Source organism: Balaenoptera physalus (genome assembly GCF_965194825.1).
Source record: "Balaenoptera physalus genome assembly, chromosome: 3".
Taxonomy (NCBI): Eukaryota; Metazoa; Chordata; class Mammalia; order Artiodactyla; family Balaenopteridae; genus Balaenoptera; species Balaenoptera physalus.
In genome coordinates this window covers 121,997,721-122,023,062 of record NC_138890.1, presented here as the reverse complement: position 1 = coordinate 122,023,062, position 25,342 = coordinate 121,997,721, and the positions used below count along the sequence as shown (strand labels likewise).

The 25,342-nt window shown below is 36.8% G+C and overlaps 2 protein-coding genes across 6 annotated transcripts in view; one reads left to right on the top strand and one right to left on the bottom strand.

The window, feature by feature from the left end:
• LOC309658531 (survival motor neuron protein) overlaps nt 1–25,342 on the bottom strand; it is a 259,347-nt gene that overhangs the window by 142,638 nt on the left and 91,367 nt on the right. The window lies entirely within an intron of this gene.
• GTF2H2C (GTF2H2 family member C) overlaps nt 806–25,342 on the top strand; it is a 32,454-nt gene continuing 7,917 nt past the window's right edge. The window contains exons 1-16 of one of the 5 annotated variants that reach the window (XM_082457334.1): nt 807–932; nt 3,907–3,994; nt 4,637–4,714; nt 5,038–5,074; nt 5,300–5,386; nt 6,419–6,469; nt 6,788–6,842; nt 10,473–10,578; nt 11,814–11,904; nt 12,071–12,158; nt 12,658–12,765; nt 14,324–14,387; nt 16,426–16,529; nt 17,092–17,194; nt 19,382–19,421; nt 21,249–23,566. In XM_082457334.1, the coding sequence (XP_082313460.1) occupies nt 3,939–3,994; nt 4,637–4,714; nt 5,038–5,074; nt 5,300–5,386; nt 6,419–6,469; nt 6,788–6,842; nt 10,473–10,578; nt 11,814–11,904; nt 12,071–12,158; nt 12,658–12,765; nt 14,324–14,387; nt 16,426–16,529; nt 17,092–17,194; nt 19,382–19,421; nt 21,249–21,368 (1,188 nt within the window). In that variant the 5' untranslated portion in view covers nt 807–932; nt 3,907–3,938 and the 3' untranslated portion in view covers nt 21,369–23,566. The other 4 variants (XM_082457335.1, XM_082457336.1, XM_082457337.1 and 1 more) reach the window with 4 other exon arrangements.

Below are 25,342 nucleotides of genomic sequence, written 5' to 3'. Positions count from 1 at the left end.
AAGATTGAGAGTCCAGCCGTTTTTCACTAGCTGCACTGCCATCTGACAGTGCTTCGAGACCCGCACTTCTGATTCAGTTGCCACCACTCATCCCCTGCTTGCCCATGCCGTCCCTCAAACACACCAATGTGCTTCCACCCCAGGGGCCTTTGTACTTGCAGCTCCCTTTCCCTGGAGAAATCTTTCCCTAAGTATCAGCACGGTTAACTCCCTCCCTCATTCTGATCATGGTTCGACTGTCTTCTTGGCATGCGGGATCTTATTTCCCCCACCAGGGATCGAACCTGTGAACCCTGCAGTGGAAGTCTTAACCACCGGACCACCAGGGAAGTTCCCTGACCACCTATTTTAAACCGCAACACTTTCCCCCTTCCATGCTTAATTTTTCTCTATGGCACAATCACCATTTGATACAGTATGTTTTTCTTCATAATTGTCATGAGGGCAAGGATTTTTGTCAGTTTTTCATTTCTATTTCCTCAGTGCTTAGAACTGTACCAGGCCCAAAATAGGTGCTCAATAAATATTTGTGTCATTTAGCAGGAGCAGCAGAGCAGTCCAGGAAAACCGCTGCACGGCAAGCTGGCTCAGCTGAGTCTGCTGATGTGGTCAGAGTCCTTCATGCCAACCTTTTGTAAAGAATAAAATCAAGTCTCAGATCCCGGATGGACGGCTACCGGGCCTCCAACTTTCCAAGAGCGAATGGCCACCACTCTTCCCGCCTCTTTGCGAAGAGCTGGAAGGAAGCAGGACGTCCCTCCCCGCAGTCAGCAACACGGTTGCTCCGGCCTGCGAGCGCCACGCTCCGGCCACCAGGGCTCCCAGCAGCCGGAACGTTTGCGCGTCGCCACCGCGCGCGGCGGAAGGACTTCGGCGGCGCCGTCAGAGCAAATTGAGCAGAGCTTCCGGCAGAGCGGCCTTCAGCAGGACAGGTGAGGCCGTGGTAGAGGTTTGCCCGGAGCCGAGGCGGGGATTCGAGGCCTGGGAAGTTTGGCAGCGGGAGGGGCCTTCGCGGCTGGAAGCGGGGATTGCATGGCCCAGAACCGCCTCGTAGGGAATGAGGATGTGTGGGAGGGGGCGGAGGGCAACTTCCGTCTAGGGAGCTGCGTAGAAGCATCTGGGGCAGCAGTCTGGAGAGTGGCTCTCCTGCCCTAAGGCAGGGCACGAGTTTGGGGACTTGTGGTCCTGGGTTCTAGCTCGTCACCAGCCTCCAGCTGTGTGGCCTCAATAGAGTTACCAGCCTCAGAGCCTTGAGTTCCACACCAGAAAAGCAGGACAGTTATCACCCTTGCCTGTCGCACAGCGCTTGGCAGGGTTAGGTGTGAGGGAAAGCTTCATAAGTTGTGATGTGTGGTGCAGATCTCATTTGTTTACAGGTAACTCTCTGAGCTCATGTGAAGGAATCATACCACCAGGCTTCCCCAGGGGGAAGTGGCTTTCCTGGGGTTGGATTCCCAGCGATATTTTTAAGAAGATGGAATATTGGGCAGTCATAGGCAGTTGGAGATATTGACCTAAGAGTTTACCAAGTATATTTTCCTCCAGGCTGCATAAATCCCTTCTCTATTGACTGCATGCATTGTAAACATCCAACTTCCCTTTGAACATCTGCAGTTGTGGGGATCTTAATACCTCTGTCGTATCCCTGTAATTTCCCATTGCAGACAGTTCGAATTAAGAAGTCCTTGTATGCAGTGAGCCAGAGGTGGTCCTGCTTGCAGTTTCTGCTCATACAGTTCTCACTTTGTTTCTGAACTTTCAGAGAATTAAAAGTAATAAAATAAAATACAGTTTAAATATTGATGTGATGGATGGCAGTAGCCACGTCTTTAAGAATTTAAGCTTTTGAATTTTGACATTCATGATAAATACAAAAACACCTCCATGGAAGATCAAAATGTCCAATTTAGTCACTGTATGCTGTGTTACTACACTCATCATTAAACCTACAAGGCACCAACATGGTGTGTTGAAATAGCACTGATGTCAGAATTAAGGCACTTCTTGTTATTTCAGGACACTAAAGTGGATCACCTGATCTCCTGAAACAAATGAATCTCTTCCAGTGCCAGGGAGTGGCTTGTTAATTCACTGAGACACACAGAACTTTAGCAAATAATATCTGATTGTAGCAGGTGCCAGAGAAAGCGGTGATGCCATAAAAGCAGTCTTCAACTTGTCAATAGGTTTTAATTCCAGAAGTCCATTTATAAAAATCTATATATATTTAGATTTTTAAGTATATTTTTCTATAGGGAAAATGAAATAAATGAGGTTGAGGTCTTGGTTATCGTCCTCATCACAAAAATTAATCTTTGCCCCTGCCAATGATGGGATTTGTTTTGTCCTTAATGTCTTGGCACTTGGGATTCCTTTGATCTTTCATTTATGGTAGAAGGAAGTTGAAAGTGAGAATGTAGAATGGGGAGGGAGATTCCATGGGGAGGGTGGAGGTGTGGATGTGACGGGGGTGTTTATTACTTGGTTATGGTAAATAGAGTCCTCCCAACACCAAATTTTTCCCTGATTATTACTATTATTATTATTTTTTCAGATCCTATGATCTTTTTTCTAAAATAACATGTGAAATCCAGACAAAACAAAATGCAAATGTTTTAAATTTTTAACGTTGAAATAATTTTAGATTTACAGAAAAGTTGCAAAAAAAGAAAAAAGTACAGAGTTTCCATATAACCTCCCTCTTGAGACAGCCTGAGCTAACGTATAAAGTTCCTTTCCAAATGCTTACTAAAATTACTTAAATAATAATGAAATTATTAAATAATTAAATAAAATTTAAAATAAATTAATTGAGCTCAAAATCAAGATGGGGTATCCCTGATTGTTAAAGAAATACATGTTCATATTGAAAATATGAAAATACAGAAAAGAATAAAGAAGCAAAAAACCAATCATCCTTTTTTTTTTTTAAATTTTATTTATTTATTTATTTTTGGCTGCTTTGCGTCTTCGTTGCTGCACGCGGGCTTTCTCTAGTTGCGGTGAGCGGGGGCTACTCTTCGTTGCGGTGCATGGACTTTTCATTGCAGTGGCTTCTCTTGTTGCGGAGCACAGGCTCTAGGCACGCGGCTTTAGTAGTTGTGGCACGTGGGCTCTAGAGCTCAGGCTCAGTAGTTGTGGCGCACGGGCTTAGTTGCTCCGCGGCATTTGGGATCTTCCCGGACCAGGGCTCGAACCTGTGTTCCCTGCATTGGCAGGTGGATTCTTAACCACTGCGCCACCAGGGAAGGCCCCAATCATCCTTAATTGTAATATCCCATCAAAACCATTTGTCCTATTTATTGAATTACTAAATATTTCCTTTTTCTTTTAATAGTTGGGGTTATAGTGTAGGTTTAATATTGTATTTTTTAAAAAATTGTGAGCCATAAGCATTTATCATCTATGAATAATAATAAGTTTCATTTAAAAACTTGATTATGAGAAAATTCACACAAACACAAAGGGGGAAAGATAGTACAGTGAATCACCATGTATTCATCACTCACCTATAATAAGCAGCAGTTGTGGCTCATGTTTCATCTATACCTGTACCCACTTCCCATAATTCTATGGTTCTGTCCTATGACACATCTTTAATACATTTTTGTTTTTTTTTAAATTGTAAAGAGATGCTTATTTCTGGTGGTGCCAAATTTGTGCATTATTATTCATATTCGTTCTTGGGGATGGGAAAAGAGTTCCATGAGGATTTTAAAGTATTTTTCATTCAGCTACAATTATTGAATAAATTGCAAAGAATAAGATGATTTTTTTTTTTACTGAGTTTTTTTTTTTTACTTTGTATGTTTACTTCCCTCTCTTTACTTTTCAAATTTAATTGTATGCATTTGGTGACAAACATCTTTAATCAATTCACAATCTAATGATTTTTTTTTTTTACAGAATATTGAATAATACAATACAGTAAGAAAAAAATGGATGAAGAGCCTGAAAGAACTAAGCGATGGGAAGGAGGCTATGAAAGAACATGGTAAGTAGGGCATTATTACTTTCCCTTTCCTTTTAGACGTTGTTTTGGGTTTTGTTTTTTTGGTTTTGTTTTTACAACTTTATTGAAGTATGTCTTACACATGTTAACATTCACCTGTTTCTTATGTATAATTCAATGATTTTTAGAAAATTTACTGGATTGTGCAATCATCAACATAAATCAGTTTTAGAACATTTTTACCACCCCAGTAATATCCCTCATGTCCATTTACAATTAATTCCGTTCCCACCTCCAGTCCTAGGCAACTACTGTGTGCTTTCTGTTTCTCCAGATTTGCCCTTTCTGGACATTTCATGTAAATGTAATCATATAATATGTGGTCAGTTGTGTCTGACTTCTTTAACTGAACATACTGTTTTCAAGTTCATCCATGTTGTTGCATGTATCAGTAGTTCATTCCTTTTTATTGCTGAATAGTATTCTGTTAATATGTTTATGCCATGTTTTTATTCATCCTTTCACCATTTGATGGACATTTAGATTGTTTATAATTTTTGGCTGTTATGAATAATGCAGCTGTGAACATTCAGGTGCCAATCTTTGTGTGGACATATGTTTTCATTTCTCTTGGGTTAATAAAATTTTAGCTTATCTTTTCAAACAAGTAATTATTGCTTACAGGGAGATTCTTAAAGAAGATGAATCAGGATCACTTAAAGCTACAATAGAAGACATTCTCTTCAAAGCAAAGAGAAAAAGGTAGGTAAACTTTGTGTGTGTTACAAAAGGTAAAATATATTCCTTTAAGCGTTTCTGTCCATTTACGGCCACTCCTTGGTACTTCATTTGAGCTGTGTTTCAGGGAAACTGACTTGTAGCCTTCTAAATAGGGGGAAGGAGCCTGCAACCTAGTGCCTCAGCAGGGAAATTGATCTTCAGGGACTGTCCAAAATGCCCATAATTATATGCATCCATAAGTTAATAATTTATTTCACTAAAAAAATGCAGGTTAGTTGAAAAGTTGTAATGATTTTTCAGGTAGTAGATGGTATTCCATTAAAATGTTTGCATGATTTTAACAGGGTATTTGAGCACCATGGACAAGTTCGACTTGGAATGGTATGTTATTCTTTTTTCCTTTTCTGGTACAGGACTAGTTTGAGTTAGAGAAACATTCTGGCTTAATAGAATAAACAACAGTAAAACAAACTTTTTAAAGGAATATATTAAAAATATATGTGTAGAATATGTGAATACTAAATGACATTTTTACTTCTTGATCAAAAATGTATTTGAAAATTGTTCTTATTTGTGTGTTTTGTTTTTGGGGTTTTTTTTTGGTAGATGCGCCATCTTTATGTGGTAGTAGATGGATCAAGAACAATGGAAGACCAGGATTTAAAGCCAAATAGACTGACATGTACTTTAAAGGTATACTAAAATTATTCTAATTTGTACTACATGTGAGGAAGGATGCTGAATTCTATAAAAGAAACGGTTTTAAAGGAAGCAATCTTTTTTTTTTTTTTTGAGCTAATACAAACTGTAACTAAGTAGAAGTGCTACCGGATCATTTACGGAAATGGTATACCAAAATAGCTAATTATTTATGCCCTTAATTCCACTCCATGTTAGGATCTTGCTTTGTCAGTTATCCCTTTTCTTTACTGAATCTTCATTCTCCTTTGACTTACTTGAATCAATCTCCTCAGCTTATAAACACATTCATATTATTCCTAATTTATTAAAACCCATCCTCAATTTTGCTTATTCTCCTGTTTGTCTTTATTGGATCTTTTCCTTGTTTAGATTGTTTCTGTCTCATATGTCCAAATGGTTCCATCTTTTAAGGCCTAGCTCAAACCTATCTCATCACTTACCATTTCAAATTCAGGTTTATTTAATATTTTAATTTTTATTTATTTAATATTTCAAAATTTATTATTTTTTATTTATTTAATATTTTTACTTCTGAGCATTTTTTGAAAATCTATAAACTTAAAAATCATTAGAAACAATGCTTGATAAGTAGATTTCACAGGGACTTCCCTGGTGGTACAGTGGTTAAGAATCCGCCTGCCAATGCAGGGGACATGGGTTCAGTCCCTGGTCCAGGAAGATCCCACATGCTGTGGAGCAACGAAACCTGTGCGCCACAACTACTGAAGCCACGCTCTAGAGCCTGCGAGCCACAACTACTGAAGCCCACGTGCCGTAACTACTGAAGCCCACATGCCTAGAGGCTGTGCTCTGCAACAAGAGAAGCCACCGCAATGAGAAGCCTGTGCACCGCAACGAAGAATAGCCCCTGCTCGCCGCAACTAGAGAAAGCCCACATGCAGCAATGAAGACCCAACGCAGCCAAAAACAAATAATTAAAAAAAAAAAGATTGCACAAAACCTGTTTTCTGTGGTTGTTGTTTTGCCCTTATCTAGTATTTCCTTTTTGTTTTCTTTAAACAGTTGTTGGAATACTTCGTAGAGGAATATTTTGATCAAAATCCTATTAGTCAGGTATGTGGATAAGTGATATAATTCAGAATTAGCATCCTGATATTATTGCCAAATATAATTTATTTTTTTAAAACATTGTACATATATTCTATTGGTGATTAAGTGATTCAGATCGTGTACAAGTTTCTGGGACACTTAGCAATGAAAAGCAAGATAACTCTAGAAGTTAATGTACAGTGAACACATAGCTCAGTTTATATCAGAAGTTTCTCATGTTACTTATTCCTTTTGTAATTAGTCATTTATTTTAGTTACGTACATTCTTATCAAGAAGAAATAATTTGTTAAATTAATAATCTTTTTTTTTTTTATTTTGAGATTGGAATAATTGTAACAAAGAGTAAAAGAGCTGAAAAACTGACTGAACTCTCAGGTATGCATAAAATTACCTTTATAGCACTCAAGGACTTGGCTTTATTTACCCAACCTTGTAACTCTGTTTGTAAGGTTGCCTAATAAGTAAAATGAAGCCTTTCTGCAGGCTTTTTAGGTAAAACACTTAAAAAACCCTCTATTAAACTCTTGGTCTCTAAAATGACCTGTTTTTTTGTTTTGTTTTGTTTTGCCGCCCACACGGCATGAGGGATCTTAGTTCCCCAGCCAGGGATCAAACCCATGTCCCCTGCAATGGAAGCGCGGAGTCTTAACCACTGGACTGCCAGGGAAGTCCCTAAAATGACCTGTTTTAAATTGAGTTCTGTTTTTTCATTTTTTTTTTTTTTAATTGAGTTCTGCGCAGTCGTGAATAGTATTATAATGAATGTAAATGTTTATTCTTACCCTGAAAGCATTAAGATAAAATTATTTTAACCATTCAGAAGATCCACTTAATCTTAAAATTAATTTTTTAAAGGTAAACCTCTAATTTAAAGAACAAAGAGTATAAAAATTGAATTGTAGTTGTTAATGATTAGATTTTCTGCTTGCATGACATGCCTAACTGAATTTTATTCTCTTAAGAGATAATAATGGCAGATTTTATTTGCTTTGGTATATGTGCTATTGCAAACTTACATCACTAATTCTATTTTATTTTCTGTAAAATACACTATCCCTTAAATGTGGTTCTCAACCTTTCATCCTCACCAATACACATAAAATTGACACACTTCCATCATTAGTAATTTTTCATTATGGCAGGAAGTAGTGAAGTGTATGTTAGCCTGGGGTCATCCAGGAAACTCAGTTGGAAGTAATCCAAAAAATCACAAACTAGCTTAAGGGCAAAGGGGAAATGACCGGTTCATGTTGAAAGGTGGGCTGACTTCACATATAGTTGTTTCTGTCTGGCTTCATTCTCTGATAGGTTTTCTGAGAGGTGAAAAGATGTCTATTAATAGCCCAAGTCTACATGACCCTCCTAGTCCGTAGCCTCAGCACAGGTTCCAAAGAGGACTCTTATTGACCCTTATTATGATCTGCCCATCCATGAGCCGTCAAAGTGGCCAAGGGAATGAAGTATTTTGTTGGTAGGCCTGGCTTACATGTCTGTGTCTGGAGTAGGGTAGAAGCAGGGTAAGTTCCATTTGAACCACATAGTCTAAACTGGATTCTTACACAGTGAAGGAAGGATGGTTCCCCTAAGAAAAGGATGTAGGGCCGACCCTCTTGCGGGCCCCCTCCCCCAAGTTAATAGTAATATTCTATGGGTGCACAGAGATGAAAAATCCTCTGGTGATTCTTATAGGCCTCTTGAAAGTACCCTCTCTTCCTCTGAACAGAATCACTGCTATAAACCACACTGACAATAATGTAAGTATGCTTTTTTTCTGTACTCATAACACAGTAGGAGATAAAAAATTGTTTTGTATGGTATGGTAGAAAGAAAAGTGGATAGAGAGCCAGAAGATTTTGAGTGCTGGTCCTGCCACTGGGTAGGCATATGTCTTTGGGCAAATCACTTAACTTATTAGATTTGTTTCTCAGTTATGAAATGAAGGAATTAGACTTAGGTACTTTTCATTTCTAAAATTTTATGATTCCAAGAATAAATACTTGCAGTATATAGCTGACCCTTGAACAACTTGAGGATTAGGAATGCTGACCCTCTGCACAGTTGAAAATCTGCGTATAACTTTACAGTTGGTACTCTGTTTCCGTGGTTCCACATCCGTGAGTTCAACCAACTGCATATCATGTAGTACTCTAGTACATACTTAGTGAAAAAAAATCTGCATATAAGTAGACCCACATAGTTCATACACTTATTGTTCAAGGGTCCACTGTATATTAACTATGGCAAATGGTTAATATTTTAAAACTTATTCAAATAAATAAGAACACCAAGAAGCTCCAACTAGATGTATGGGCAAAGAAGATAGACAGTTCATGCCAGAATAAAAAGAGGAATTAAATAACGATTAAAAAAGAAAGTTTAGCCAAACTAGTGTTAAAAAAAAAAAAAAATCCTGCTCAACAACATTTTACATATTTTAAATGACCAAAATGAAGTTTCAAAAGCAATATATGGCTTGCTGAACCATGGAGAAACTGGTACTTATAATGCTGATAGTCTGGTTAATTTGTTTAACATTTTCTGGAAAAGAGCCATAAAAATGTTCCTTGGAGGACTTCCCTGGTGGTCCTGTGGTTAGGACTCCACACTTTCATTGCTGAGGGCACGGGTTCAATCCCTGGTCGGGGAACTAAGATCCCGCAAGCCGTGCGGCACGGCCAAGAGGGAAAAAAAAAAGGTATTAAAAAAAAATATTCCTTGGAGTATACTTAGGAAATGTTATGAAAGAAGAAAAAGCCTCACTCTACAAATATACTGTCTGCAGTGGTATGTATTGGGTTGGCCAAAAAGTTCGTTCGGGTTTTTCCGCCGACAGAAAAACCTGAATGAACTCTGGCCAACCCACTATAATAGTGACAAATTGGAAATAAATGTTCAGTGGTATGAAGGTAGTTTGCTATATGATAAACTCAATGTTTCATTGTTGTTAATTAATATGAAGACAATGTTGAAATAGGAGGAAATGTCTGAAGAATACCATATTTTATTGAATCTCAGATTCTGCCATTTGTAAGATACCTTTATTTTATGAGCCATCAAGAAGGAAACACTCTAGCAATTAACCTTTGATACAATGTCAAATGATACGTGAATTGTTCATACCAGATTCTTGGTGGTTTGACATGCCTGTCAACTATTCTAAAGAATCTGGCAGTTCCTCTTCCCTTCATTTGTATTGCTTAGCATGAGACAGACAGTCGTTTCAGATGTTATTTCAATAACAACGTAACACAGTTTTGTCTCTTTGTGGAAATCCTCTTTTTTGGGTCTTATAAAGTGCTTGTTTTTTACCCCTGAAGAAAAAAATGGAATTGCAGGCATTCTTCTATCAATGAGTTTTTGCTTCACCAATAACAAATTTACACCTCACTGTTCTGTTCCATGCCTTTCTACATAAAAATATGACCGTCTGTATTAGCCTTTCTAAAAACACTTTAAATTACAGTTAAACTCAACATGAACAGCACAAACAATGCACATGATACAGTTGAAGCAGCAACACATCAACAGCATTCATAGGTTCGCACATGAGCAGGCAGTGACAGCTGTGTCACAAACGCTGCCTGGCTGCCAGTGATTTTAAGACACATCGTGATTTCAGAGCTGTTAAAATGTGAACATATATTAGTATTAAAAATGATGAAATAGGAAATATTAAGAGTAAAAATTTACACACTCTAGGTTAATATTATTAAAATGTGTGCTAATAGACAAAGAGATTATTTGTATTCTGTTTTTTCAGTATGAGTGAGACTTTATATAACAAAACATTTCTGATGAAAGTGCAACTTGCTGATAAGAACCTGCTATATAAAAAATAAATAAAATAAAATTCAAAAATTCAAAAAAAATGCAACTTGCTAAAAATGTAAATCAAAGGGATTCTGTTGTTTAACATCATAGATATGTAAATTTGGGAGAAAGGTAAATTTCTATAATGTATATATAGATTTTTATTAAAAGTAGATTATTCCATTTCTATTTTAGGAAACCCAAGGAAACACATAATATCTTTGAAGAAAGCTGTAGATATGACTTGCCATGGAGAGCCATCTCTTTATAACTCCTTAAGCATGGCTATGCAGACTCTAAAGTTAGTATTTTACACTTATTGTTTATAATTTATTTCAAAGTTTTTTGAATGAGTTAAGTTGAAATGATATGTTAATATGTGTCTCCATAAACCCAGCTATAATGAAATCATTATTGAGAGAAATATGTAATGTCATTTATAGTGTTTAGTATGGTATTGGTAAGTAATTTTTATTTTACATTTTAGTTGCTGAGGTATATCCTTAAAGGTTTTAGAAAAATATAATTAAAGCTGTAGTAATATTAGTACAAAAGAAATATGATAAAAAATATTTTATTGAAAATTGATTGTATGTGGAATTTAATGTGATATAATAACTGAGTTTGTTGTACGTTGTTTTTTATTAACTTATTTTGTAATACATCTATAAATTAATAACACTTTTCTAACAAGTTTAACTATGTGGAATATAGTTAAAGCCCCAAAGAAAGTATTCAATATATTTAAAGCTTATATATTTTATCCCTGGATAGTCTGTCCTGACTCAGATTTTTATACCTTTATATGATATTTTTTTAGTTTTGAAGTAGATGAGAAGGAGGTAACACACATAGTGAAGGTAGGCACAATAGCAGCATCCACAAGTGAAAGCTGAGCCTAACAATGAAAATATAAGCAGGAAAGCTACAAATAATTGATAAAATTGCTCCAAAAAGCATAGAAATATCTATCTGGTATAGAGGAGAACAGTTCATCACATCTTAAAATCCCATAAACCGTCATTTAATTAAATGGTACACAAACATTACTGTTTATGAATATTATGACTGAATCAACATGAGATTAAATTATAGTCTTTAAAAAAGAAGTATGTTACTATTTTCAAGCCACACATGTGCACCTTAAAGTTGATTCCTATAGTATTGTCATACTTTCCAATGTACACTTTAGACTTTGTATGAAACAAATCTATTAGAATGTAAGCTTCATGATGTCAGGAACCTTGTTGGTCTCGTTTATCACTTTATCCCCAGAACTTAAAAGAGTATTCAAGAAATATTTATTGAATGAATAAGTGAATCAATGAATTTTTTTTTAAGTGTGTAGCTAATTTTAGAAAAATTGGCATTAAGGTTTTTAGAGTATACTCACAATTCATTCCTTTGTAATGTTGAAACAAATGGGGTTATTCTGTAGTCTAAGTGTGTAAACCATGTGTACTATTGTTTCTGAGTTAAGTTTTTTATTAGTGTAATTTGTTATACCTAATTGGAGTGGTTTTTATCTTTCTTTAGACACATGCCCGGACATACAAGTAGAGAAGTCCTAATCATCTTTAGCAGTCTCACAACCTGTGATCCATCTAATATCTATGATCTAATCAAGGTAGAACCAATAATTTCTTCATAATCCAAATCAAAGTTACAACTCTAAAGAGAATTCTATAGTGAATTTATTACTAGTTTTCAGAACATTCTATTTTTCAGACACATTAATTATTCAATTTTTTTTTCTTCCCTCAAAACTCTCCATTTTCTTGGATGTTACGAAGACCCTAAAGGCAGCTAAAATTAGAGTGTCTGTTATTGGATTGTCTGCAGAGGTTCGGGTTTGCACTGTGCTTGCTCGTGAAACTGGTGGTATATATCTAGAATCTTCAATATTTACTCATAATTACTATGTAAAGTAACAGTTTATTAATTAGGATGTTTTTATATGTTTTTTAAGCTGCTAAACTTAAATCAGTTCATGTTCTGAAGTCCAAAATATGGGTAGTTACATTAAATATATCACCGATTCTATAAGCTATCATCTCAGAATGCAAGGAATTTTCAGTAGTTATGTCAGTGTTCAGAGGAAGCATTAGAACTCTTGAAAAGCTGGAAATTTTACTATATTAATACTTAGTGAAGAACTTGTAACTTGGCTTTAATTAAATTATAATTACAGTTATTCCTAGAGAAGTCAATTTAGAGATGTTATTTAAAGTTTTTGAAAAATGATAATTTAACTTAAGTATTTACTTTGAAAATGAACATTTTCAGATGGTAAAACTTTTACAGAATTATATAGAAATTACAGTTCATTCTTATGTCTGGAAAGCTGTTGTTTCTTCTCTTTTACTTCTCGTCTTGTTAGGCACATACCATGTTATTTTAGATGAAAGCCATTACAAAGAATTGCTGACACATCATGTTAGTCCTCCGCCTGCCAGCTCAAGCTCTGAATGCTCACTTATTCGTATGGGTAAGTATTTATTTTGTGTTATTTAAGTAATTAATTAATTAATTTTTATTTTTAATTTTCTTTTCGGCCGCACCACTTGCAGGATCTTAAATAGTTCCCCAATCCGGGATCGAACCCCGGCCACTGCAGTGAAAGTGCCAAGTCCTAACCACTGGACTGCCAGGGAATTCCCTATTTTGTGTTATTTTAAAATAGACATTTAAAAAAATATATTTTGACTCAAGCTAGACTTTCTATCTCATTTGCACAAGTTATTTTAACGTTTAAGAGTTTCTTATATTTAACTTAAATGTTTTATAATTAGAGAAAATTATGCTGTTGAAGCAATTTTGGGACATACAGAGAAGTAAAAAGAAAATTAAACTCACTTGTAGTCCTATCACTCAAGGAACACTACTGGTTTTTTTTTTTTAATTGTTAAGGTTAGAAAGGTATAAAGACACTGTGTTTGTAGAGAAATTCTTGTATTAAGAAATCAAAAAAGCTATAAAATCTGTACTGTTTTATCAAAGCTATGTAATACAATTATTATTTTATAGTAAACATTTATTTGTAAATTGAAATTGAAAAAGCCCAACTTTTTTGTAATTTGTAATTGAAAAAGCCCAACTTTCAATACAAAAAGAGACTCCTTGTTTAATGTGCATTTTTAAACTGTCAGTGAGATGGAATGCTTTTCTGTCTTGTTTTTGGCCATTTATAGTACTGTTCAACCTCTCTTTCCTGTTTCCTCATCTCACGTGATATTAGTATCTATTTCATTGTGTGTTGCAACGATTGAGTTAATACAGACCAAGTATTTAGAGTAATGCTTGATATAAATACTCAGTACATTTTAGATATTATGTTGGCTAATCTTTTGGATTTACTGATACATTTCCTTAGCCTATCTTAAAGTTATTTTTAAACTTATAATAATTCTCCAAATTGATTTATTAGAACCATTTAGGAATATCAACCCATTTTCAGTCACCTGATACAAATGTTTTTTCAATTGGTCACTTTCCTTTACTTTTATTTATTTGTTTTGAAATGTAGATAGGTTTAAAATTTTTATATAGAATGAAATTTCTCTTTTTTTATGGTTTCTGCTTTTCTTAGACTTGTTTTCAGAATTTAAAAATATATATGGAAAATAAACTACATGGGTTTGGACATTCCAAAATTTTTAACTAGAAGTATGTTCTTATATAAAATGAAAGTAGACTATATTATAGACTCCTCTGTTATATCAAAGTATTTAAAAATTACACACATTTTCTTTTTAAAAAGCAATGTGTGTTAAGTGTTGTTAAATTAGAAAATATGGATATGAACTTTAGAATCTGAGGCCATATGTATGGACAGATCTTTCCCCCATTTCCTCCACTATTAATTCTTTTTCAAACTGGGAATTACTGTCAGTTTGACCGTGCTATAATAAACATATCTAAAAGGCAGGAAAGAGAACTTTTGCACAACTTAGTGGGCTTTCTGGTAGGAACATTTTAAGGTTTCTATTACTAGAATTTTTCTGTTTCCTTGGGGAAAAAAAAGTAATACATTTTCTTCTGTGAAGGATTTCCTCAGCATACCATTGCTTCTCTGTCTGATCAAGATGCAAAACCCTCTTTCAGTATGGCGTAAGTAAAAACCTTGAAACTGTCCGTGATAATGTTTTTACATTGTTAAGTCCTTCCTGTAAGTTATAAATTTAAAAGATGGACTTGAAATGTAATGGCTTTTGTAGAAGATTACTTTCTATGTAGCTGTAAAAAGGAGAGAAAACTATATATACTTCTGTAATATTACTAAGTAAAACAGTAAGGTAGAGAAAAGTGTATAGTGTGCTACCAATCATCTAAGAAGAGGGTGGAGGTTTGAGTAGACACATTCTTGTTTATATTAATAATAAAAATAGGAATGAAACCAAAAAGTAAAAAGTAAAAAAATGTTTACTAACGCAATGTGTAGAGAAAGGCAAAGAGATAGATCCTAGACTTTTCTGCATATAACTTGTTTTAACTTTGGAGCTTTACATTTTACATAATTATAAAACAAAAGTAAATTTAAGAAAGTAATTCTTAAAACTCATAAATAAGAAATAAGACTACTGTCTTTAGCTATAAAAGTGTAATAGGGACTAGATTTACACTTCTGTCTCCTTGCAGAAAACCAAACAAAATATACAAAACTGTGGTTTTCGTACATTGGACAACAGGCAGTGCAGATAATGATCCCTGGGGAAACAAATGAGGTGGGCCCTCTGATTGCAGCTTACTGCCTAGAGAGAATTTCCAGGCTGCTGTGCAGGGAGGGAAGACCCACACAGAGCCAGGAGGTTTTGCTCCGTTCAGAAACAAAGTTCAGAGTTTGCGGGGGTGGGGTGGAAGCGACTACCATTTTGCAGGGCAGAGTACTCAAGAGTAAAGAGCTGCACAGAGAGCTCTGGAGAGCTTCAGAGACCTCCCCACGAGTCATTAGCTGAGTGTTGATCTGTACATTCCTGTCCGGAAACTCCTGGAGGCCAGGGAAAGAAGAGCTGGAGAGGAACAGCAGAACAATCCCTAGAGCTCACACGGGGCAGGGAGTAGTCCATGTTCCCACCAGTCAGTGTGGAAAGGCCTCTTAACACCACAGGCATTGAATAGAGTCCACAGTCATGAAACCAAATTAACTCTAGACTAGCAGCTGTTCTGGACAGCCTAACAAACTTAAAAGCAAGTCTTGGCATCAAACTATTTCACAGTTACTTAAGTATATTCCAGAAAAAGCCACAGTGTATTTAAGGCAATGCAAAAAAAAAAATCCAGCACCCAAAACAGAGCAAAATTCACAATATCTGGCAACCAATCAAAAATTACCAGTCATGGGCTTCCTTGGTGGCGCAGTGGTTGAGAATCTGCCTGCCGATGCAGGGGACACGGGTTCGAGTCCTGGTCTGGGAAGATCCCACATGCCGCGGAGCAACTAGGCCCGTGAGCCACAACTACTGAGCCTGCGCGTCTGGAGCCTGTGCGCCGCAACAGTGAGAGGCCCGCGCACCGCGATGAAGAGTGGCCCCCACTTGCCGCAACTAGAGAAAGCCCTCACACAGAAACGAAGACCCAACACAGCCAAAAATAAATAAATAAATAAATAAATAAAATAAAAAACAAACAAACAAACAACTCACATTATAAAAAAAAAAAAAAAAATTACCAGTCATGCAAAGAAGTAGGAAAGTATGACCCATAACAAGGAGAAAAATCGTAGAATGGAAACATATCCAGAAATAACACAGTTGATAGAAGTAGTAGGTTTGGTGTTAAAATAATTATTATAAATATACTCCATATGCTCAGGAAAGTTGAGGAGTACATGGGTATCATAGGAGATATGGAAGATAGAAAAAAGACCCCAGTCAAATTTCTAGAGATGAAGAATACAGTGTTTTAGATGAAAAATAAGCTGGACTAGGATTAACAGCAGATTAGTTACTGAAGAAGAGGAGATGAGTGAATTCAAAGACATTAATGGAAACTATTCAAAACAAAATGCAGAGAGGAAAAAAAAGACAAAAATGAACAGCGTTAAGTGAGCAGTGAAACAACTTGAAGGTTTTAAAATCAAAGTGGCTTTTGCTCTAACTGCTCACATCTTTATATATCACTTTTTAAAAAGTAATGTTTCCCCCCACAGGCATCTGGATAGCAGCACTGAGCCAGGACTTACATTAGGAGGCTATTTCTGCCCACAGTGTCGGGCAAAGTACTGTGAGCTTCCTGTTGAATGTAAAATCTGTGGTAAGAAACCAACTGTTCATTATCCAGTAAATTAATCTTGAATAACTTCTTACCTATATTGCTATTAAAATAAATATAAATATTAAGCTCTGCCTATGTTTCTGGATTTAATCTGTGAAAAAAGACAGATTTTTCATTGTGTCCCTAGTATTCCGTTTTTAAAAATAAACATTGCATTCTAAAAGAGTTTCCTAATTCTCTTTCTGAAAAGAATTATGTTCTTTAAAGGCAGTGCAGTAGATCTAGTAGACGTTTTTGCAGCTCTTCATAAAATAAATATATATATAAGGAGAATGAGAAGTTAAAGTAACAGAATTGTAGAATTTTATTTAATTTATAAGTAAGGAAATATGCCAAGAGAGGTCACATACTTAGTGACAGAACTAAGACTCCATCCTGGAGTCTCCTTTTATGGCCACAGGTAAACTAAAGAAATGAATGCCTGCAATCCTAAAAAAAAAGAACTTGAAAATATTTAGCCTAAGTTATATCATTTGACATTTCAGCCATCATCTTTATGAGGTTTGGGTTATTAAATATGTCTTTCTGCTTTATGTGTTAGGTCTTACTCTGGTGTCTGCTCCCCACTTGGCACGGTCTTACCATCACTTATTTCCTTTGGATGCTTTTCAAGATATTCCCCTGGAAGAACATAATGGAGAAAGGTACATGAGTTTTGATTAATTTGTATCTGTTACAAGTGGTAATGTTTGAATATATTGTTACTACATTAAAAAAGAGTCATATTCACTTGGTCAAGATTACTGCTGATATAGAAAATGAGATGTAGAATGCCTTGTTTATGACTGAAATGATTCATTAAACAGATCTGGATCTCCAGAGATCTATTAATTTCCCTAAACCCATCTATGTGTAGTAAGAGTGGTGGTATGTTGGTAAATCGGCTCTCCAAAAAAGAAAAAAAAAAGCCCTGATTTGTAGCATTTGCTGATTTCCATGGTGTAAAACTGGAAGATTTATCCAGAAGGCCTAATATCAAAATAATATAACAAATAAAGAAAAGATCAAATGAAGAGTATGAAAGAAATATTCAAGGATATTTTCTACTATCGAAGGAAAGAACTTTCTAGATTGAAAGGGACTGTCAAGTGCCTGACATATTGAAGGCAGACCTGCACTAAAGTGTATCATTGTGAAATTTCAGAATACACAGCAAAATACTAACCCTAAACATTTCTGGAGAGGGAGAATTGGGTCACATGACCTGGAATTAAAATTGTTTGGCTTCTCGTGAGCAACACTGGATGCTGACAGGGAGCAGTTTCCTTCAAAATTTGGAATGAGAATTATTACCAACCTCAATTATATACCTAACCAAGGTATTTAAGTGTAGGTAGAATAGGGACTTCCCTGGCAGTCCAGTGGTTAAGACTCCATGCTTCCAATGCAGGGGGTGTGGGTTCGATCTCTGGTCGGGGAACTAAGTTCCTACATGCCGCACAACGCAGCCAAAAAAAAAAATGTAGGTAGAATAAAGATATTTTCAGACTTGTAAGGTCTCAAGAGACTTTCTTAGGAAACTGTGGAAGAGATGATTCAAAAGAACTGAGAAAGAGAATGAATGAAAGAGAATAGGAATATTTACCCAATTCAAAAGTGGCTAAAGAAAGCTGTAGGATGACGTCCTAGAATGACACTTGTATGTCAGATATGGAGAACAGTCAGTCCTGTTTGGAGAAAGTCAGAATGCTCCAGGAGAGATGTCACCAGAGGATGGAAACTGTAGAATTCCTGATGTAGCTGAACATAACAAGAGGATATTCAGACGTCTCAGGGATCGGTTGGGGCTGAGTTAGTGGTAATTAGAAAACTTAAGCTTATGAATAACAATACAGTTATTAACTCCAGGAAAAAGTGTTTTACAGAGAGGAAAATTTGTATGGCATGGCTCAGCTGAATATGTCTATATAGTCATAATAAACTAAACATTTAATATTGTTCTATCCAAAATGACTTAACAAATGTCAATCTCAGTTCTTTCTATGTAGTTATGTGTACCCATGCTATTGGTTCAAGATAGTTGAAAGAAAATTAAAATCTCATCTTCTATAGTGGGAGGATCATAGCCAATGGCCTATGAAAAAAACCAAGAGGTAGCACTATGAGCATTTGCTCTGGAAATGAAGTGGGGGTGGGTAGGGACAGAACTGCTCTCTTTTGTAATAAATTTTGAGAACTTTTAATTCTTTAAACCATTCCTTGAAAATTAAGCCCTTAGGCATCTATTTTTATGATAAATTAACTTCTATCCATCCAGACTTGTACCAGCTGTCTGCTGTCTTTGGGAAAGTTGAAAAATAATCATGCAAATCATTTTCTGTAGGTCTTAATTCCCTTGCAGAATACCAGTTGAGAAATCATATTCATATTTAACCTTGACGAAAATAAAATAAAATTTGTTTAAGGAAGATTTTAAGCTGTCAGATGACCTTGGGATTTACTGTGGAATTTTCTTAAATTACTGGTATTCTTAATTCTTTCTCCTAAAAATCATATGTAAAGATAATTACAGTTGACCCTTGAACAACACGGATTTGAATTGCAAGGGTCCACATACTTGTAGATTTTTTCCATAAATACATATTACAGTACATGATCTACAGTTGGTTGAATCCTCGGATGTGGAACTGCTGATATGGAGGGTCAGAGAGCCAGAGGGCCAACTGTAAAGTTATACTCAGATTTTTTGACCTTGGGCATTGGTACCCCTAGCCTGCGTGTTGTTCAGGGGTCAACTGTACTTAGTAATAAGAGAATTCTTGTTGAAATTTTCCTGAGCTATTTTAATGAGTGAGTCCTTAACAAAATGATTCTTAAACTTTCTTTTTCAGATTTTGTTATGCCTGTCAGGGGGAACTGAAAGACCAACATGTAAGTTCATGTGCTTTGTAAATATTAAGTATTGTACAATAAATATTGAGGAAATAGTATTATAAGTTTTCAATAGATTGTTGAAGACCAGACTCATATCGGGTTATTCCTCAGAAGTATAACAGTAGGTAGAGGTAAAATGGGAGCTGTTACAAACAGTTGTTTTGTAATTCTGCATTCTTATTTTGCTATAAAGATATTTTAGTACTTTGTCTTCAGTTTGCAAGCTAAACTGAAATACTGAAATATTAGTTTGGTAATACTAAAAGTTTTTTTCTCCATGATATACTTTAGGCACTCATAAGTCATTTTGAAGTTACCATTTAAGATGACCACAGACCAAAGGTTATCCCCCCATTGTGCCACTGAGAAAATATTTTTTAAAATTTTGATAGGGCCAATTTGAACATATAAACTTATATAAAGTTGCCAATAAGATATATCACTGTCTAGTTTTAATTTTTTGTTAATTTAGTTACATGTCCATATTTAAAACTATACTTTATAAACTATATAAAATATTAGTTGAAAGGATGGCTTGTTTTATTCTACTCTCACATTTCATAAAACAGTTGTATCGGAGTTTCCTGGTGGTCTAGTGGTTAGGATTCGGTGCTTTCACTGCCGTGGCCCAGGTTCAATCCCTGGTTGGGGAACTGAGATCCCACAAGCCTTGAGGCATGGCAAAAAACCACCCCCCAAAACCCAAATATATATATATAAAAAACCAATTAAAAAAAACAATTTTATTAAGTTTTACATGCCTCTTTGACATCAGTAGCTGCATCCTCACTAGAACCACTTTTTGACTCATTTGAAAGTTTTTAAGAAGACACCATCTTTTTTTTTATAAATATATCTTATTTTTATTTATTTTTGGCTGCGCTGGGTCTTTGCTGCTGCGTGCGGGCTTTCTCTAGTTGTGGCGAGCGGGGGCTGTTTTTGTTGCAGTGCGAGGGCTTCTCATTGCAGTGCCTTCTCTTGTTGCAGAGCATGGGCTCTAGGCGCGTGGGCTTCAGTAGTTGTGGTGCACGGGCTCAGTAGTTGTGGCTCGCGGGCTCTAGAGCGCAGGCTCAGTGGTTGTGGCACACGGGCTTAGTTGCTCCGCAGCATGTGGGATCTTCCCCGACCAGGGCTCGAACCCTTGTCTCCTGCATTGGCAGGCGGATTCTTAAGCACTGTGCCACCAGGGAAGTCCCCAAGGGACTTTAAGGACTCAAAAACGAAGTTATTCCCTCATTTCTTTTTTTTTCCTTTTATAAATTTATTTATTTTATTTATTTATTTTTGGCTGCATTGGGTCTTTGTTGCTGTGCGCAGGCTTTCTCTAGTTGCAGCGAGCAGGAGCTACGCTTCGTTGCGGTGCACGGGCTTCTCATTGCGGTGTCTTCTCTTGTTGCAGAGCACGGGCTCTAGGCACACGGGCTTCAGTAGTTGTGGCACGTGGGCTCAGTAGTTGTGTCTCGTGGGCTCCAGAGCTCAGGCTCAGTAGCTGTGGCACACAGGCTTAGTTGCTCCGCGACACGTGGGGTCAATCTTCCCAGACCAGGGCTTGAACCCATGTCCCCTGCATTGGCAGGCAGATTCTTAACCACTGCGCCACCAGGGAAGCCCCCTCCTTCATTTCTCAGGAATAATTTTTTGGAAAAAATTAATTGCCTTCGATTTGAGAATATATAGTACATTGGAACTAATAAAGTTGGTAGGTGAGTAGGGAAAAAGTGATAGAGATATAAAAGAGCAAAGCAACTTGAATGTCTTCTAACTATGCTGTACTTAACTTTTGGAAACTACTTTTTAAATTTAGTTTTCTTCTTTTCACTGCAGGTCTATGTTTGCACTGTGTGCCAAAATGTTTTTTGTGTGGACTGTGATATTTTTGTTCATGACTCTCTCCATTGTTGTCCTGGCTGTATTCATAAGATTCCAGCTCCTTCAGCTATTTGATTCCAGCATATAATACACATTGAATGTGTTAAAAAGACATTTGCGACTGTAAATAAAATGATTCTTTAGAAGAAACTCCAGTGAAGAACAGTTCAAAAGGAAAGTCTGATCTAAGAAACCTATTACTTTAAAGCTTCCTCTGTAATGATTGGTAAAGTATTTACTTAATGATGTATATCTAATACTGCCATTTTGGTGGTTTGTTATCTGAGACTGGCTTACCTTTTATAGTTCAGGTTAATGAACTATCCTTGTTAGCCTCACTCAGGTTCATACCCAGGGACTGTTTAACTTAATCCCCCTCAACTTTCCTACCCTGGGTCATCAGAAAAATGTAGGTGAGAATGTATGATGAGGTCCATGTTTCAGGTTCAATGAAGATATACTGTTATAGGCAGGACTCTTTCTAGGGTATACCCTTCTGAGAGTGAATCAGGTTTCCATAGCAAAGATATGTTTATTTTAAATCTACGAACTTTAGTCACTCTAAATTGAGTTTCACTATGATATTCATGATTTTATAAATAACAATTCTTAGTGAAGAATGTTATCAGTAAAGACAATGTAATCCCACCCTGGAGAGTCTATTCAATAAATCTTGGAGGAAGCCCAGGAATATGCATTATTTTCAGTTTTTTATATATATATATATATTCTTTTTCAGATTCTTTTCCCTTATAGGTTATTAGAAAGAATATGTATTTTTAGCAGCACATGTGTGCGCACACACACTAAGACATAATTTGACCAAAGTACAGATCTTTCTCCCAAGAGTCATACTCTCCGCGCCTAGACCCAAAGGGTTCTTTACAAGTAAACAGACTTCGGCTCTAGGTAACCAAATTAACTGCTGTCTTCCTTCCTTTTGCTCTGTCCACAGAGGTATCAGTGGCTTGAAGGAGATGCCTTTAACATAATCAGAATATTTTATCTCCCCCTACTTGAATTAAAAGAAAGGCCATGAGTAGGCACCTCTTGAAAAGTTACTTAGAAATATATTAGACACACACTCACACTACTGTATATAAAAGGGACATTGAGTGCCTTTTTGGGGGCTGCTTTATCTCTTTCTACAATTTTGGGTTTTATTTGTATACTTGATAAGGTTAAAGTGAATATTTTAGTTAGACGTAAGGAGGAGTTTCCAGTCTCAAAATTATAGAGAGGGCTTCCTTGGTGGCGCAGTAGTTAAGAATCTGCCTGCCAATGCAGGGGACACAGGTTTGAGCCCTGGTCCGGGAAGATCCCACATGCCACGGAGCAACTAAGCCCATGAGCCACAGCTACTGAGCCTGCGCTCTAGAGCCCACGAGCCACAACTGCTGAGCCCACGTGCTGCAACTACTGAAGCCCGCACGCCTAGGGCCTGTGCTCTGCAACAAGAGAAGCCACCACAATGAGAAGCCTGCACACTGCAACAAAGAGTAGCCCCCGCTCGCCGCAACTAGAGAAAGCCCGCGCACAGCAACGAAGACCCAACGAAGCCAAAAATAAATTAATTAATTAATTTTAAAAAAATTATTGAGAAAATCCTGGTTTGTTTAAGATTATAGAAATAAAAATGGTGATCTAATAATACTGTTAGTTCTGGCCTTAGTTTCCCTCATGGAACTCCACAGTATACTACAATAATGAAGGAAACTTTTTAACATTAGTAATCTTTCTGAATAGTATGTCTTTCTGAGTTCTGTTTGATTAGAAAACTCCTTAAAGCTTAAAATTCATTATGAAAATTAGATTTATTTTAAATACTTTTGAATGTATACATTTCACTTCATATTCTTTTTTATTTTCCTGAAAGTTGTTTTCTTTTAACTGAAGCATTTAGTCCATTTATATTTAATGTGCCTACTGATACATTTTGGTTTAAATCTACCATCTTACTTTGTGCTATTTGTTTCAACTACTCCATCTTCATTTTTCTCTTCTTTCTTGCCTTTTTTTGTTTTTTTAAATTTATTTTATTTATTTTGGGCTGCGTTGGGTCTTTGCTGCTGCGCGTGGGCTTTCTCTAGTTGCAGTGAGTGGGGGCTAGTCTTCATTGCAGTGCGCAGGCTTCTCATTGCGGTGGCTTCTCTTGTTGTGGAGCACGGGCTCTAGGCGCATGGAATTCAGTAGTTGTGGCACGCGGGCTGTAGAGTGCAGGCTTAGTAGTTGTGGCGCATGGGCTTAGTTGCTCTGCGGTATGTGGAATCTTCCTGGACCAGGGATCAAACCTGTGTCCCCTGGGCTTCCCTGGTGGCGCAGTGGTTGAGAGTCTGCCTGCCAATGCAGGGGACACGGGTTCGAACCCTGGTCTGGGAGGATCCCACATGCCGCGGAGCGACTGGGCCCGTGAGCCACAACTACTGAGCCTGCGCGTCTGGAGCCTGTGCTCCGCAACAAGAGAGGCCACAGCAGTGAGAGGCCCACGCACCGCGATGAAGAGTGGCCCCCGCTTGCCGCAACTAGAGAAAGCCCTCGCACAGAAACGAAGACCCAACACAGCCAAAAATAAATAAATAAATAAATTTAAAAAATAAAAAAAACAACAAAAAACCCCCCCCAAAAAAAAAAAAAAAAAAAAAAAACCTGTGTCCCCTGCATTGGCAGGCGGATTCTTAACCACTGCGCCACCAGGGAAGTCCCTCTTGCCTTTTTTTGGATTGCTTGTTTCCCACCATTCTTTGTTTTCCTAAACTAGTTTGGAAATTGTATACTCTATTTTTATTCTTTTAGAGGTTATCTAGAAATTACAGTACACATAATTCCTTAACTTGGGTCCTCTAGAAAGTAGAACCTCAGGCAAAGGTGAAAGTATTGTTGCTTTATTTGGAAGATGCAGATCTAGGGAAGTATGGGTAAGGAAAAAAAGGGAAAGTGAGACAAGGAAAAACAATATGTTATCACAGTGGCCAGGCTTGATGACAAACTGTGAAGAGTCATAGGAATCTCCCAGCAAGTGTGTTCACTTAGAGTTTGGGACTTCTCCAGAAGGTTTATAAAGAGAAGCTGCCCCTCTGCACAGTCTACCGAAGGGAGGAGGAGAGGGTAATGCAATTTCCTAACTTCTTCCATTTCCCACTAGCCAAGGCTTGCCACACAGGGCTGTGTCATCTGGTCCTCTGGTAACTGCTAAGGAAGCCAGCTGTCAGGCTCAGTGGTGTGGCGTTGCAGCCAACTCTGGAAGGTCAGATAGGCTTGGTGTGGTTCAGTTTGGACTCCAGCCCGCTCAGAAAGCTGGGCAAAGGCAGCAGCAGTGCAGAGGAGGAGGCGGGCAGCACCTTGGAAAGAAGGGCGTGACCAAGAGAATCTGAGGAAGCACTGCTTCCAGTACTCCTTCATAACATCAAAACCTAAAGTTAACTTGTACCTTCACCCTCCCCACGGATAACACATTTAACCTCACTTTCCTCCTTCCTCACTTATTTATTATTATTGTACATTTAATTATTTTGGTGTTTCACTAGACATTTATATTTGTTTTAATCAGTTAGTGTTTATTAAGATTTAATCACATATTTACCACTTTCATGGCTCTTGATTTATTCTTACATCTCAAATCTGTTGAGGATCATTTTCCTTCGACCTGAAGTACATTCTTCAGAATATATATACTAGTGTTCAGAGTATATAGTATGCTACCTGTTATGTAAGGAAGAAGGAAAAATAAGAATATATATTTGTCTTAGCAAAAAGAAACAGTGGAAAACAATAGAGAAAGTCGATGAAACCAGAAGTTGGTTCAACCAATTGACAAATATTTTGCTAAGTTGACCAAGAGAAAAACAAAGAAGACTCAAATTACTAAGATCGAGTGAAAGAGGAGACATCACTATGGACCTTACAAAAATAAAGATTGTAGGGGAATACTACAAACAGCTGGGGGAAAGAGTGAATTTTAATGGGTATAGCGTTTCTTCTTGGAGTGATGAAAATGTTCTAAGATTGATTGTGGTGATGGCTGTTCAACTCTGTGAACATACTAAAAACCA